Source organism: Nycticebus coucang, chromosome 3, assembly GCF_027406575.1.
Source record: "Nycticebus coucang isolate mNycCou1 chromosome 3, mNycCou1.pri, whole genome shotgun sequence".
NCBI classification, from domain to species: domain Eukaryota; kingdom Metazoa; phylum Chordata; class Mammalia; order Primates; family Lorisidae; genus Nycticebus; species Nycticebus coucang.
Genome location: NC_069782.1, coordinates 39,551,074 through 39,568,439, shown reverse-complemented (window position 1 = coordinate 39,568,439; position 17,366 = coordinate 39,551,074). Strand labels below are relative to the sequence as shown.

General features: G+C 35.1%; 1 protein-coding gene across 5 annotated transcripts in view; it reads left to right on the top strand.

Annotated features, from left to right (window-relative positions):
• Positions 1-61: 61 nt before the first annotated feature.
• Positions 62-17,366, top strand: part of METTL25 (methyltransferase like 25) — a 93,425-nt gene continuing 76,120 nt past the window's right edge. For 4 of the 5 annotated variants that reach the window (XM_053584857.1, XM_053584856.1, XM_053584855.1 and 1 more), the window contains exons 1-4: positions 62-350; positions 9,706-9,870; positions 12,381-12,487; positions 14,059-14,676. In XM_053584857.1, coding sequence (XP_053440832.1) covers positions 92-350; positions 9,706-9,870; positions 12,381-12,487; positions 14,059-14,676 — 1,149 coding nt within the window. In that variant the 5' untranslated portion in view covers positions 62-91. Of the gene's footprint in view, positions 351-591; positions 695-9,705; positions 9,871-12,380; positions 12,488-14,058; positions 14,677-17,366 lie in introns of those variants that run through there. The other variant, XM_053584858.1, reaches the window with a different exon arrangement.

Genomic DNA, 17,366 nt, shown 5'->3' with positions numbered 1-17,366 from the left:
GACCTCTACTTATCTGGCCTATGCTACTTTTGGTCGCGCCGTCGACTCACGGCCCTGTTTGCGCCACCTACAGCCCGGGAGGGTGAGCGTCATGGCGGCTTCCGGCCGTCTCCCGGTGACCCCGGACCTGCCCACGCTGCGTGCCAAGTTGCAGGGACTCTTGGGGTTCCTGAGGGACGCCCTGTCCATTTCGAATGCACATACTGTGGATTTCTACACGGAGTCGGTGTGGGAGGAGCTGGTCGACTTGCCGCCGGAGACAGTGCTGACGGTGCTGAGGAGGTCGGCGGCGGAGACGGAGGCCCAGCCCTCTGACTCGCGCCCCCTAGTGGAAGCAGAGAAGGGGTCAGGTGAATGGCGGTACCGGCGGGGCGGGGGCAAGGCGGAGGGAAGGTCCTGGCCTGCGAAGCGTGCCCCCTAGTGGAAGCGCTGCGGAACCGAGTGAATGGAGGGCCGAGGCGGGGCGAGCGGGGGCGGGGTGGGGCTGGGATGGTTTGGGGGATTGCTCTTTCATTTCTGGGTGCGTGTGTGTTTCCACAATTTAAAGGAAAAGAGAAGCAAGGCAGGGGCGTTCATTCACTTAGTAATTCGGCAGTAATTGTTTGAGTCGCGGGAAACTAGGGGAGCCGCGCGGCGCAGAATCTATAGATGAAAACATGGTAGAAGATTATCAATTAAATAAAGATAATTTCAGGTGATTATAATGGCCAAATCGAAAATAAAAACAGTATAATGTGACAGTGATTGTGTAAGGAGGCTGTGTTAGGAGACCAGGAACATGCAAGGGCACCAACCTAAGGAGAGCCACAGGAAGGGATTTTAGGCCTTAGGAACTGCAGACTGCCTGTGGCTACAGCCTGGAACTGGCGGCTGCAGCTGTGGTCAGGAAGGTAAGCAGGGGCCAAGTCGTGCTGGTCTTTCTAGGCCTGAGAAAGATTTTGGATTTCAAGTGTAATAGGAAACCTTGGGAGGTATTTAGGCAACATAGTGACCTAATCCAATTCTACATTCGAAAAAATAGCTCTGAGAATTATTTGAAGAATAGACGAGTGAGGCAATAGCATAACTGAGAGAGTATTTCAGTAGTACAGGAAAGAAACGATTATATCTTGAACTACAATGGTGACAGTGACTATCTTGAATATTCAGTTGTTCACATTAGTTCATTTAAAAACTTTACTTGTATCTGTTATGTGCCATGAATTTTTGTAGGGTCTGGGCTCTCCTGCCCTCAAATTTAGATTGCCTGGCTGGGTGACTCACCTCTGTAAACCCAGCAACTAGAGAGGGCATTGTGGGAGGATTGCTTTAGCTTTTAGGAGTTCTAGGCTGCAGTGAGCATTTATTGTGCCACTGAACTCCGCCTCCGTAAATGAGCAAGAACTTGTCTCTAAAAAAATAATTTTATATTATAAAAATAAAAACGTAGATCCTGTGGTTTCTCCCTTGCCCGTGGTAATGAATTCTACTCTGAGCTTTTTTGAAATGCAAAGTACCAACCACTAGGGGGCCTGTTATAATAGCACTTGGTAAATACTGGTTTCTATAAAATCATTGTTTATTGTTGAAAAGTTAGGCACCTCTTTGTTTGCTCTTCTAATATTTACGAAACTGGCAACTTTACTTAAACTCCAAAAAAGCAGGGTCTGTGTCTGTCTTTGTCAACTGATGTATTCCTAGCTCCTAGCACTAGGTGTAATGTTTGGCATGCATTTAGTGCTAAAAGAATATTTGTTAAATGGATGAGTGAATGAATGACTCATGTTCAGTTTCAAGTGAATACACAGATAGAATAGAAATTCTCTTTAGATACCCAATCTAGGACTTTCATTTATGTTCAGCCTGGTCTTTATACAATAGAAGAATTAGATTGTCTTATGTATTCTAATAATAGTAATTGGATTAACTGGTATTTACTGTATACCATGCAGTGTGCTTAAGTGTTTTCCTATATATTTTCTTTCAGTCTTTACATGAGCCTTTCAAGATGGGTTCTGTTATTTCCAATTTGTGGAATTATAACTTGAGTTAATTTGCCAGGGACACAGTTGTAATGGAGGATTCAAACCTGGATCGTCTGACTCCAGAGTCTGAGCTCTTCACCGCCTTGATAAAAGTCTCCTCTGAATTATTTAGCAATTAATTACCAAGTCCATTTATTGTTTAAATCAATGGTACCAATTCATTTCTTGTTTTCGTTGTTGTTGTTAGTTGTTTTTACTGTCTTTCCCCCTTTAAGAACGTAAGAGTTCTGTTCATTTCTGTATCCCTACAGAATTGGATTAACTGATATTTACTGTATACCCTGCAGTGTGCTTAAGTGTTTTCCTATATATTTTCTTTCAGTCTTTACATGAGCCTTTCAAGATGGGTTCTGTTATTTCCAATTTGTGGAATTATAACTTGAGTTAATTTGCCAGGGACACAGTTGTAATGGAGGATTCAAACCTGGATCGTCTGACTCCAGAGTCTGAGCTCTTTACCGCCTTTTATTAGCTACCTATTAGTTAGTTTATTAGTTGCCTATTATTAGCTACCTAATTATTATTATTAGCTACCTAATCTGACCAGGCATCATTCTTGGTAGTAGGGATACAGAATAAGCTGATAATACCTAGCAGGGAGTAATTAAATAAAGGAGTGAATGAATAACAAAATGTACTTGTTCTCTTAATTTAGGAATAAAAGGCTAACCTCTTTTGGGAAAACCTTACAACCAATTTTGTGTCTGTCCAACAACAATGTAGTCTAGACTAGATTGTTCATCACTGAAATGACTCTGACCTTTCAAACTTTTTTATGCAAAATCTTTAATTGTGTAAATGATCAGCTGCCTCTAGTATCAAAAAGTGAATTTTTATAGTTTGTGCTTGTTAGGAATCTTAATTTTTGTTTATGTGAAGATGGACATTTTTTTCCAACACTATATGAGGTCCATTGTTTGTGTCAGAGAAGAGCATTAGAATCCTTTGACCAGCTTTTTACTAGGGAATTGTTAGCCATTATGGACAGTATAATTTTGTAGTTAAATATGGAGTCAGACAAGGTTCAAATTCCAGTTCTACCACTTCCAATTCTGTGATTTGGGGGAAGTTCATTTATTTATTCAGTCAACAAACACTTAAACCAAGAGTTAGCTATATGTGCCTGGTAGTTTTCTAGGAGTTAGGGAAATAGTAGTAAATAAAACAAAAATCTGTATCTTCACCTTGCCTGCATTCTAGATGGAGATGATAGATAAAAAAGATTTTTTAAATGCTACAGAGAAAAATAAAATAGATATGGCAGGACTACATGAAAGGAGGTAGAAAAGGAAAGTATGTTTTCAATCTTAAATAGGTTTCCTGGCAAGACTCATCGAGGTGGCTCTGGAAAAAAGGTCTAAAAACCAAGTTGATTTCAAAAAATTTACTGCTCTGAACTTTTGTTTTCCACATGTGATGTAGATAAAACACTGTCTCATAGATGAATCATAAATTGTAGCAAATTATCTTTATTCGTATCCAGTTATTACCTGAAGCACTCCTGAATTGTTTTTTTTTCTATTTTTATACTTAATATTATTTTTATAAATAACATAATTAAAGGCAAACATGCTTTTGGAATGGGTAAATGCACTTTATACATTCAATGTGATATTAATATGTGATGTTAACAATAAGGACACGCATGTCAATTTTTTGTTAGTTTTATCTTCTATGAGCACAGTCTGCATGTTTAAGTAACATATTTTTTTCATATCATAAATAACTATAAATTATACAAGAATGGCTTGAGGAAAAAGTTGCCTAGCACCTAATTAGATGATACAGATTTCTTTTAAAAGAGTATATCTATTCTATTTTCTTCCGTTGGTAGCTTATACGATTATGTATGAACTCAAACATTTATAAAACTTAACCCATCCCATCTTTAATTTCCAAAGTTTAGTAAGACTTAACTTTTGATTAAACTGTGTTAAACAATTATCAAAGATGGAAGCCAAAAGTTAATTGTTATGGCAGCAAAGCCTTAAAATGTTTAACTAAATTTAATAACAATAAATTTCCATTTTAGAAAACAAATTCAGTTCAACCTAACCAACACTTATTGGGCATAATGCTATGTGGAGTTTTACCAATAAAAAAAAACTCAGTTGTGAAGCTATTGCAGTAGCACTGGTGAGGGTTAATGGGGTTTGAACTATAGCAGTGATGGGGGAGGGAGGTTCCAAAGGGAAGACACTTTTATATCAGGATTGATGGTGTCTGGGTGTGTGGATTGAGGGTGCAAGAAGTGTTTAAGATAATGTAAAAGGCACTGGGGGAGGGATAGGTTATCAGACATGATAGAAAATAGAAGGTTAAGTTTCTGGAAGTACGAGTTCAAGTTTTTAACCTTTGCACTGAAGGCATCTGTGGGACATTCATGTAGAAATGAGTACAAAATATTTCTATATCCTTGCGAAAATTATTACTAAGCGGGCATTCTCGATTTCTTCTTGAGTTTCTGGGTCATAGAACAGATACAGGGCTTTGTGATAATGACAGTAGTGACACTTCCCCTAAACCCTGTACCACAGTTACATCACCAAATGTAGCACATACTTGCATTTTATCCTATATTACATTCTGAATGTTTGAAATCACTCTCTCTTCATCTTGAGATTGTAAACATTTGAGCTGAGATGAAGTTTTATGCCTAACATGTTCAGCAGCGCTATTGAAGTCCTCCACAGCAGCTCAGGAGGCTTCGTTCCTTCTGTAGTTGATGATGCTACAATAGTAAATGTATTGAAGGATTGCTGCTGTTCATTCATTCATGCTCTGTGCAGAGTGTTGTTGCTTTACAACTTGGTATGAGCGGTAGGGTTCTTTTATTTCTAGCAATAGACTACAATAAAATCTTAAAAAATATTTTATTCCCTTAAAGACTTATTATTTTATATGTTACTTTTTAATTTCTTGAAAGTTTAAGATTACTTCTAGTGGAAAGGGTGTTAGTTGTTGAGGGAAGTGAAGAAAGTGGCAGAATTGAGAAGATAAAATGAGTGTGAAATGTCTTAAGCTGCCGTTGTATTAAGTATGGGTCTCTGCCAGAGGGAATTCTTGCCAGACCTGGTTCTGACAGCCAAGTCTGCCTAATGCTTTTCTTCTTTTTTTTTTTTAATTTATCCTTTCCTTTTTAAAATTTTTTTATTAAATCATAACTATACATTACTGCATTTATGGGTTACAATGTGCTGATTTTTTTTTTTTTTTGTAGAGACAGAGTCTCACTTTACTACCCTCGGTATAGTGCCGTGGCATCACACAGTTCACAGCAACCTCCAGCTCTTGGGCTTACGTGATTCTCTTGCCTCAGCCTCCCAAGTAGCTGGGACTACAGGCGCCCGCCACAACGCCCGGCTATTTTTTTGTTGCAGTTTGGCCGGGGCTGGGTTTGAACCCACCACCCTCGGCATATGGGGCTGGCGCCCTACTCACTGAGCCACAGGCGCTGCCCTACAATGTGCTGATTTTATATACAATTTGGAATGCATACATCAAACTGGTTAACATAGACTTCATCTCATTTAATTGTTGTGTTAAGACATTTATACTTTACTCTTAATATATTTGACATGTACTCTTGCAATATGCAAAATAGGTGAGGTCCCACCGATTACCCTCCCTCCACCCAGCCAGCCATCCCCCTTCCCTCCTCACGATCCTCTTTCTCCTCCTTTCTGGACTATAATTGTGTTTTATAATTTGTATGAAAGTGTGGGTGATCATATATTGGTTTCATAATAGTACTGAGTACATTGGATACTTTTTCTTCCATTCTTTTTTTTTTTTGTAGCTTTTAGCCGGGGCTAGGTTTGAACCCGCCACCTCAGGTATATTGGCCGGCGCCCTACTCCTTTGAGCCACAGGCGCCGCCCTTTTCTTCCATTCTTGAGATACTTTACTAAGAAGAATATGATCCAGCTCCATCCATGTAAACATAAAAGAAGTAAAATCTCCATCTTTTTTTAATGTCATGGAAACAGCCCAAGTGCCCATCGACCCATGAATGGATTAACAATTTGTGTTAAATATTATGCAGCCATAAAAAAGATGGAGACTTTACGTCTTTTATGTTTACATAGATGGAGCTGGATCTTATTCTTTGTAAAGTATCTCAAGAAAGGAAGAAAAAGTACCTAATGATTTTCTTTACTGCTGTCTTGCCTGATTTTCTCTGTTGACCACTGTACTTAATTCTATGCCATGCTAACGAAATATTTGTAATTATGAGCCAGGTCTGAAATCAAATTCCAGTGGTTCACGTGCCCGGCCATGTAATATTTGTGTAAATTTGGGTGCCTTACAGCCTCCCTAAGTCTGTTTTTTTCCCACTGTAAGTGGGGATAAGAGCACTATGTAACTAGCTTATAAAACTATTGCATGGAAAATAAAGTGTTTAGCACAGTGCCTGGTGCCTAGCATATATGTAGTAAGTGTTAGTGGTAATAGAGATGAGTTATTATAAACCCCGACTGTGTGTTCTTCTTTAAAAATGCTGTATAACTTCAAGTAAGATAACCTTTATTTTAAATTTTTTATTTTTATCTATTAATCATAAATATTATACACTCATTGTTTTTATTTTAAAATTTTATTATGCATTTTTCCACCTTGAGATTTTCATAATCTAACAAGTGTATATATGACTTTTCTCCCTTTTCTTGTACTTCGGTCTCTGTGACAGAAAAACAGAACAAACATAGAGATAGTCTTACATTTATGAAAAATAACTTCTCCTGCCTCTTTCTTCTCCTCCCTCCCTAATGCCTAATGAACCTATTGTATAAGGACCTGTCTTACAATTTATTTTGTAAGAAACCTCTGTGGAATAGTAATATGGGCTGCACAAAAAATAAGACTGCAAATAAAGCATATAATAAAACAACTGGAACTTCCAATAGAGGGAGACATGGGCAGAATAATCAAGTTATATAATATGCAGGTGTCATGGGCAGCAAATTTTAAAAGAAAGCTTTCCCTATGTAAAATATTTCTAATAATTAAGTAAATGTAAGTTAAGTAACCCAGTGGTTTCTGTTTTGCTAGTTGCGAAACTCAAACTGATTATGCACAAATACCTAGGCAAGCACTAATTGTCCCATAATTTTCTTGTACTGTTTCGGAGATGAAAATAAATACTAAATCATCAACACCTCTCTCTCTCTCCCCCCCTCTGAATCTCTAAAATAGCCAATAACAAAAGTGGTAGGCTTGATCACTTAAAAACAAAGTATAGCAGCTGTATTTTCATAAATCAGAAAGATGTTTTTTTACAGAGTTTAGACTATGAGTAAACTCATGTTAGCCTTAAATGATATAAACTGTTGGACTGCACCAGAACACTATTCTTTTTTTAAAAAGTAATCATTGTTGGAAAGATGTTACAATTTAGAACTTCAAATTTCTGAAATTACTGGGAGGCTTATAATTGAACAGCATTAACTCAAGATGGATTGGAATTTTTTCAAGTATTTTCAGTAGGATAGTTAAGTTGATTTGAACCTTTACTTCTCCAGCCGAAACATCACATTTCTTTCTGTTGGCAGCATTGTCCAGTAACTGACTATTATAATGGTCCCTCTGTACTTTGAAATTTAATACTCTTATTCTATCACTGTAAGAAATTGCTGCCCTGGAACCTGGGGATGTTGAGACTGCCCTTAAACCTGAGGAGTATTACTTCATAGTTGACGGAGTTTTCTCTTCTGTATCATGCCTAAATATTTTGAGTAGATTTTATTACTTCGGCTGAGTTAGTAAATTTAGTTTATAAAATGTCCATAGAACTTTATATAATGCACAAAATATATCTAAAAAAAATTCACTACAGTAATTTTACAGTTTATTTTATTTTTTTGTAATTTTATAGTTTAAATTTCTATTTAGTTGATGCAGAAATGGACATCTACCAATTTTCTTGTTAGTAATGAACATTATCACCACCAACTTAATAGATATTTGCTTTAAAAAGATAATAGCTTATGTGATTGTGATTTACAATTCTGCAAATCTTCATTAGTAATATATTTTTATAATTACATTAGTAACTATGTAGGTTCAGCTATGTTAGAAAAGACTTCATAGGGCGGCGCCTGTGGCTCAGTGAGCAGGGCGCCGGCCCCATATGCCGAGGGTGGCGGGTTCCAACCCAGCCCCGGCCAAACTGCAACAACAACAAAAAAATAGCCGGGCGTTGTGGCAGGCGCCTGTAGTCCCAGCTACTCGGGAGGCTGAGGCAGGAGAATCGCCTAAACCCAGGAGTTGGAGGTTGCTGTGAGCCATGTGACGCCACGGCACTCTACCAAGGGCAACAAAGTGAGACTCTGTCTCTACAAAAAAAAAAAAAAAAAAAAAGAAAAGACTTCATAACATACATACTCCATAACATTAGGGTTTTTGGAAGGTTTTTAGAACCAAATTCTTCCCTGGATTGCACCATGCTTTCACAAGTGAATGTTTTATATACGTCATTTAACCACTGCATGTGTTTGTGGTTATTATTAAAATAATTTTCAATAAATGGGCTCAGCTGGACTTGCCTGTTCAAGGAGTTTCTTTAAATACCTACAGTCAAGTTGGAATGCCTTCTTTTAACCCTCCTAAATAAATTAGCATACCTTAAAAATGACAATAGAAAAATAGTGTGCCTATGAGTATCCATCAGAATCAGCAGGGTCATGCTGCAGTGATGAGCCTAGAAACTCACTGACTGAACACAGTGTATCTTTTATGTCCATTGTAGTTGGACAGCAGCTTTATCCTAGTAGTAGTTGCTTGGGAACTTGGGCTGAGGAAGATTCTATCTTGACACATGCTTCTTCAGTTATAGAGCTGGGGGAAAAAAAGAGTAATGAATGTTCTTAAACTCTTAAAACTTTTGCCTGAAAATGGTACAGTTCACCTTGGCAAGATGTAGCCACACCTGAGTTCAACAGGGTGCATTTTCCTCATACAGTGAGAGACTCTGGATAATTGCAAACAGATTAACTCATCATTCTAAATTCACAAGCATTTGGAAACTATTTGACAGTTACTATACTAAATACAGAATGTCTGGTCTAAAACTGACCATGGTAAAAACATGAACTGTTTTCACTAGATCATAACCTGATTAGTCTTGGAGCCTTTGTGGATAGTGTACAGAGTGCATGCTCACACACTCCCAAATTAGTCTGTATGGTCCACATGATGTGAAAACTTCTGTAGTAATATTTATACCCCTGGGGATATTACTATTGTTCCATATGCAAGTGTAGACAGGGAGTTACAGTGTTGCATGGGCTGACCACGTTTAAATGCATAGTTGTGGGTCAGCCACGACAATTCACAAATTTAATAACTACATTACTATTTAGCTGTTCAGATTTTAATCTTTCTTTTTCTTTTTTATCTTTCCTTTTTTTGGTTATTGGAAACAAAGAAAGGCTAAAATTTTAACTTGGAATTTAAATGTATAATTATATAAAACATTAAGAGAAAATTTGGTGCTACAAATAGCTGTTTAAATAATACATATTAATGGCACCATAGAAATACTACCAAAATTCATACCAAAATGAAAAGGTTAAAATCAATGTTGTTCATTTATTGTTTTTTAATATCAAACAAATTAACTATTAATTTTTAATTATCAGTAAAGAATCTTTTTTATCCTGATTTTTTTTTTTTTTTTAAGGTATGACTAATTTACCGAAAATATTCTGTGAAACTTCTCAGAAGCTAGTGAACGTGGAAGCATTTGCTCAGGCTGCAAAATACTATTCTGTACAAAACATGGGAATATGTACACCTTTTGAACAGCTGCTTGTAGCCCTTCAAGGAAATGAAAAACAGAGATCCGGTATGAGTTTTTTTTTTTTTTTTTGTGTGTGTGTGTCTGTGTGTGTATAGACTCTTAGAAGCAATATATTGTTCATATGTGAATATCTTTCCAAAATATTCTTAATTTATTTTAGACCTTATATGGGCTGAGAAATAGCTTGTGCCAAGAAGCATAGATTTTCTGTTACACTGTATTAATCACAGGATCTCAGTAATCTCCAAGTGTTTTCATGTATTAGCTCCTGGCAATGTTTAGCAGGTTCTATATAGATACAGGTTCTACATAGATATGTGTATTAGAAATATCTTCTCCCAATTTGTGTTGCCTTCAGATAGTTCCTGCCCCTCCAACACAACGCACTACTACAAGTTCAAAAACCCTTACATTTATTTTTGTTGCAGTATGCTGTTGATCTCCAAGGCTTTGGGAAGAAGGTAGGAAGAGTACAAAGGGAGTTGGGGGACACAGGGTAGAAAGAGGAATGTCAAAAAGTGGGGATGGTACAAATTAAAAAAAACAAAACTCAACTCCAGGCTTGGTGTCAGAAGCTCAGTGGTTAGGGCACCAGCCACATACCCACCGGGGGATGGGCGGGTTTGGACCTGTCCTGGGCAACAGCAACAACAACAACAACAAAATAGCTGGGCGTTGTGGCAGGCACCTGTAGTCCCAGCTACTGGCTCAGGCCAGAGAATCGCTGAAGCCCAAGAGTTTGAAGTTGGTGTGAGCTATAACACAACGGCACTCTACTGAGGATGACATAGTGAGACTCTATCTAAAACTAAAACAAAAAACAAAAAAACTCAATTCCATCAATAATTACATTAAATGTAAATAGACTATACATTCCAATGAAAAGCAGAGATAAGAATAGTGCTGTTTTTTTTAAAAAAAGCTAGTTTTTAATATAGAGGTAAGGAACCAATAATAATAATGTATCTAATATTAATTATTATTACATAAGTAATATAATCTCAGATCTTCTTTATCTGACAGAAAGTTGTTTCATAACCATTATCTCATTTGATTCTCATTATTTTCCTACTTTTTTTATTTTGAGAAATTCTAAACCTACAGAAAGATTATCAGGATAGTGAAATGAACTCTATATACTTTTTACTAGATTCACAATTTGTTATCATTTTGCCCCATAGATATCGTGACACTTTACTCCCAGATACTGAAGCATGTATCTAATTTATAAAATTCAAGGACCACATTTTGGATATCAAGATGAATAAGGGTATTGTATCCCTGGCAGGATCAAATAGCAAAACCACCATTCAAGGTTGGGATAGGCTCTGCCTTGTGCTATATAAGAAAGAGTTGACTAAGCTAAGTGGGGGTGCAGTCTGGTGATAGGTGAGAGTGGAGGGGCTATACAGACTGGCTTTGCTGTTTGCTCAATATCTGCCAGCAGAATGGAATTTTTGTCCTCTATGGAATCCAAACTTCTCTTGCAGAGATCATATCCTATACTGCCCTCAGTATATTACCAAAAAGGTGCTTCCTACCATCTCCAGGACCCTGAGTTACCACCACTTAAACCTGGAAATACTTTGTTGAAACCCAGTATGCCAATGTGGTGATCCCAGGACTGTTATGCCATAAAAACCATTCAACCCTATATTTCAGTTTCCCACCACCCAACTTCCAACTAACTGATGATGTCGACTACCTTGTCATAAGCTTTTAGATATTTTAATATACTTTTCTTTCTAGTATATAGTATGTATCATAAATTGCTATCCTGTAGAACATTCTTTACTGATGGAAATGTTCTCTAGCTGGGTTGCTCAGTACAATAGAAACTAGCTACATGTGATTGTTGAATACTTCAAATATGACTAGTATAGCTCAGAATCTTAATTTGTAATTTTACTTGTTCTAAGTTATTTTAAATGTAAGTTTAAATAATCACATGTAGTTAGTAGGTACTTCATTGGGCAGCACAGGTAGTGAAATGACTGTTCAAATTTTTTGTCCTTTTTTCTGTTGGGTGGTGTTTTATTAATTTATAGGAGTTTGTTTTATTTTATTTTTAGACACAGGTTCTATATGGCTATGTGTTTTGGAAATATTTTCTCCCAATTTTTGTTGCCTTTATGTTCTCTTAATGTTGTCTTTTAATGAAAAGAATTTCTTTTATAGTCCAGTTCATTGGTCTTTTTCTTTATAGGTAATGGCTTACTGTGTCAAGTAACATTTTTTACTAATATCCTAAGGATCTTTTCACTTTAGAATTTCAATTTTATGGATAACAGTTAAGCTAATAAAGATCTATCATCCAGACACAATAGAATCTCTACATTATTTTCATGTTTAATTTCAAAAAACATGAACATTAACTGATATTTTATATTAAATTTTGCTTCTTTGATAGCAGTGTTTTTTTTTGTTTGTTTTGTTTTTTTGCAGTTTTTGGCGGGGGCTGGGTTTGAACCCGCCACCTCCAGCATATGGGTCCAGTGCCCTACTCCTTTGACCACAGGCACTGCCCAGCAGTTTTTAATATTATTTTTATTCAGGTGAAACTGTGAAGCCCGTTGAATTTATGAATATGAAGAAATCTCATGAAGTTCAGGCAATGTCAGAACTGATCAGCAGTATTGCTACTTACTATGGAGTAAAGCAAGTAAGAATATCTTCCCTATATTTTTAAGTGTTAAAACTGTTCCCATTTGGGGTTGGGGGGAGTATTATGCAAATCCATTCTTTTACTGTCATTGTCTAGTCTTTAAAATGTTATTAAATAATAGCATCCTTTAAACATCAGATTTTTTAATATATACTCTTCATTTCTCACTACACTATAATTATAACAAATTTATAGTAAAAATAAGACATGATTGGTAATGTTTTACCACAAATCATTCTTTTTAAAATGGTAAGGGTAATTGTCTTTGATATGTTGTTATTCCCACTTGAAGCAGCATTACAAAACATGGCATTCTGCAAAACTGGTTGCTGCTGGATGTTTTCAGGATATGGGTTCTGAAGCTGTCTTCTGGGACACATACCTCATTATAGTAACATGAAGTAATTATGTTTTTCAGGGCTTGCATTCTTTCATAGGTATGACTCATAAGGCATTCTTATTTTGAAAAATAGCTTTTATGAATGGTAGTGATGTTGGAAAATAAATGTTAAGATAAAATTATTGATTGTCCACTTTGGCTTATAAAAATAGTAAGTAATTTTTCTTATCTCTAGTGTATAAAAATAGTAAGTTGTTTTTCTTATCCCTACAATATTTGTGAGGGTAATGGGAGATTTTCCCTTTTATGATTAATGCTGAATATCACTACTGTCACCTTCACGTATATGTTTATTTTTAAACCAGCACTACCCTGTTTTGATAATAGTTTTTAATTTTTGTTCTTTTTATAGTTTGATAATTCTTTTTAATTTTTTCACTGTATAGATTATTTTTATTCTTTTATAGTTTGATGTAATTTTACATTCTCAAATCAGTAAAATTCTCTAAAATTTTTGTTGTGATACTAGATATTATCCCTCATCTTATAAATTGTAATATTCACTCATCATTTTATTTAAAGAGCCCCAGTAGGATTTTGATAAAGATTGTGTTGTGTCTGTATGTCAGTTTACAGAGAATTGCCATCTTAGTATTGAGTCTGATATTTCATGAATTTGGTTATTTCTTTATTTAGATTTTAGAGGTTTTTTTCTATGCAATGTTTTATAGTTGTTCGTGTATAAGTCCTACACATCCTTTGTTAAATTTATTCCTAGATATTTGATTTTCATGTTATTTTAATTCAGTTGTTTTAAAATTTTACTTTCTAAGTGTTCTTTGCTACTATATTATATATGTTCTGATGGTTCATTATTAACATATATTGACCTTCTACCCTGCCACATTGCTAAATTCACTTACTGTTAACTTTTTTGTATATTTTCCAGCATTTTCCTATGGACATAAATCATGTCATCTGTGATAAAGACACTTTTATTTATTTCCTTACTTTGTATCTTTTCCTTGATTTATACCGACTAGACCTCTCGTAAAATATTGCATAAAAATGATCAGAGTGGTTGGATTTTAATAGGAATCAACAAATTAAAATATAAAAAGGTTGCATAAATTATAAACTCATTTGCTTACTTGCTTTTAAAAAAATATATAGAATGCTTTCTATTATGACTAAAATCATTTAATTCCTTCTGTTTTTCTTACTTTAGGTAATCGACTTGGGTTCTGGTAAAGGCTACCTAAGCTCTTTTTTGTCCTTGAAGTATGGCTTAAAAGTTTATGGAATTGATTCCTCAAATACCAATACTCATGGAGCCGAAAAGAGAAACAGGAAATTGAAGAAACACTGGAAACTTTGTCATGCTCAGCCAAGATTAGATGTCAGTAGACTGGCATTAAAAATGGCAAAAGAGAGGAAAGTACAAAATGAAATCAAATATAAAGCAGATGTTGAGAAAGTACGTTACCATAGTCTTACAAAGCAAGAAGAGATGTCTACCTCAAATTTTTTACCAAATTTATCAGGCTCTGTAATATCTGCCGTCAGAAAACAGATGGAAAAACAAAAACAAATGGAAAACCTACATGCTCAGCCACATCAAGAAGAAAATCTGTGTTTTGAGAATACTTTTTCTCTTATAGACCTTTTGCCTGTTAATGCTATAGAGTCTACTTCTTTGTTGCAAATGCCCAACAGAGAGATATCTGAAACAAATAAAGAGAGAAGGACAATGACATCAAAGTCAAGCGAATCAAATATATATTCTCCCTTAACCTCTTTTATTACTGCTGACTCAGAACTACACGATATTATTAAAGATCTAGAGGTGATTTTATTTGTGAATTACTTAATTTGATTTACAAAAATGCTCTAAGATTGAGTTTAATTTTAATTGTACCTTAAATAAGATACGTACCCCTTTGATTACATTAATCTAAAAGACCAAGAAAATAAAATCCTAAGCAGGCTTTCATTATTCCTATAGCTATTTAAATTTGACATAAGAGCAGGATAATCTCTATTCCTTTCCAGCCTCATAAATCTAATAGAAGGACTAGCAGAAAAGGTAGTAAGTTATCATTTTGCAATGTAGGAATTGTTAAAATTCTAATCCAAGAAAACTTTTAACTTTTAATTTAAATTTGAAATAAAGAGGTATCGGGCGGCGCCTGTGGCTCAGTCGGTAGGGCGCCGGCCCCATATACCGAGGGTGGTGGGTTCAAACCCGGCCCCGGCTGAACTGCAACCAAAAAATAGCCGGGCGTTGTGGTGGGCGCCTGTAGTCCCAGCTACTCGGGAGGCTGAGGGAGGAGAATCGCTTAAGCCCAGGAGTTGGAGGTTGCTGTGAGCTGTGTGATGCCACGGCACTCTACCGAGGGCAATAAAGTGAGACTCTGTCTCCACAAAAAAAAAAAAAAAAAGAAATAAAGAGGTATCTAGAGCAGAATTATGTTTAAAATCAGATTGGTTACCAAATATGCAGTTTGTTTTTTTTTTTAGCAAGAATAGGTTCTGAGTATTCTTCAAGGCTTAGACTTTTTCTAAATTACATGTATGTCAATTTATGTATTTAAAATACAGTAAATCATAAATTCCACATTGTAAATTTAAACAGTATTGTAGAGGAGCTTCTAGAGATGATGTGGCCAAACTCATTATTTCAGAAAAAGGTAGCCTTTAGGGTTGTATTACTTTACAGAACAAATACAATTGTTTCATTAAAAATTTAAAGTTATGTTACTAAAAACGTTATTTTAGCCTTATAATCTAGACATTAAACAGCTGAAATACAACCTTGCCAAAGAAAAGGTTACACTTTTTAAAAAATTATTCCCCGGACAGCACCTGTGGATCAGTGAGTGGGGCTCCAGCCCCATATACCGAAGGTGGCTGGTTTGAACCCAGGCCCGGCCAAACTGCAACCACAACAACAACAACAAAAAAAAGAAACAAGAAATTATTCCCCAAAGAAATGAATAAACAAAATACACCAGAGTTCTTTGTAAATTTAAAACACTGTCTGATAGCTGACTAGTGTTTTGCCATTTTTAAAATGAGATAATTTTTCCCAGATATTTTTAGATTTAGGCAAATGGGTTAGTCCTTATTGTTTTTCTTGTATATGAAATCAGTAATTAGGTTATTCTGAACTTTATTTTAGGATTAAATAACTATTATTTTGCTTAAAATACAAATCTTTAGTTATATTTTCAACTTTTAATTTTCTCAAAATTTTGCTGGAAGTATATAATCAACACTATATGCAAACTCTTACAAACCATCTAAAATAAGATATGCTGGAAGAATGTTTCTTGTGTCCTATAGTGAATTAGTGCTTTATTAACCAGAATTAACCAATACTTCCTATTCCTCTTGACCCACAATACTAAGATATTTTACTAATCCACAGAATACTTAGATATTTTAGTGTTAGGGTAATATGGCAGTTACATGTTTTTGTGTATTTTTGTCTCCTAGCTGCTACTTGGTAGTACTGTTAACTAATTCTATGATGAATACATTAAAGAATGAGATTAAATAATTTTGTATTATCTTTAGGGTGAGCTAAACTAGGCTTAAAGAGAGAAATTTATACTTATGTTGCTCTACCCATAACTAGTAATATACTCTTCTTGTATGAATTCTTTTTCATTTATAACATTATAGCATATAAATAAAACCTATCCAAACTAATCATTAAGAAAAGCAAAATATTTATATAACTGTCCATTAGCGATACTTTGAAGAGAATAATGATTGAAGCAACTGAGTGTTCTATCAAGTCAAAGCCTCTTACAGGTACCAGTTTTTTCTTTAGCAAGGATAGATTTTTAGCTCTGCTTTATGTCTAGATTACATGGGAAAATAACATTTTTAGTAAAATAATTTTAAATGAAACAATTGTATTTGTTCTAAAGGTACTTATAAAAATACACTTGAGTCACACATTAATACTTACGTTATTTTGAATTTGTGATTTAAAGTAAATTCAGTAGGAATTCTACCTAACAAATGCAAACATTGTAACCTAATTGTTTATACCCTCACATTAATCTGAAATAAAAAAAATTAAAGTAAATGGTAAAAGGAATAGACAAAATTTACTAAATTATATTGTATGTCATAGATTATACTAAGTCATTTACAGGGATCAATTTAAGTTTTAAAGCAACCCATTGAGATAAGGTACTATAACTATTCCATCTTACAAATGACCTCCCTAAAACAAAGTTGCCAAATCACACTGTGACTGAGCTCGAATTTAAGCTCAGGCTCTCTGTTTTCCAAGACTATGTTCTTAATCATTATATATAATTTATGTAATTGGTTCATTGATAACTAGTTCTTTGACATCTCTTAAGTAAACACATATTTAATATTTATGCCTTTTAAATTTATTTCAGTTGGTTTAGATAGTAAAGGAATTTATCTGTTGGATGAGTAATACTTCAGGTAACAGTTCGTGAGACATTATAGTTATAAAACTAAATTAGAAATTAATTATATTCTAATTAC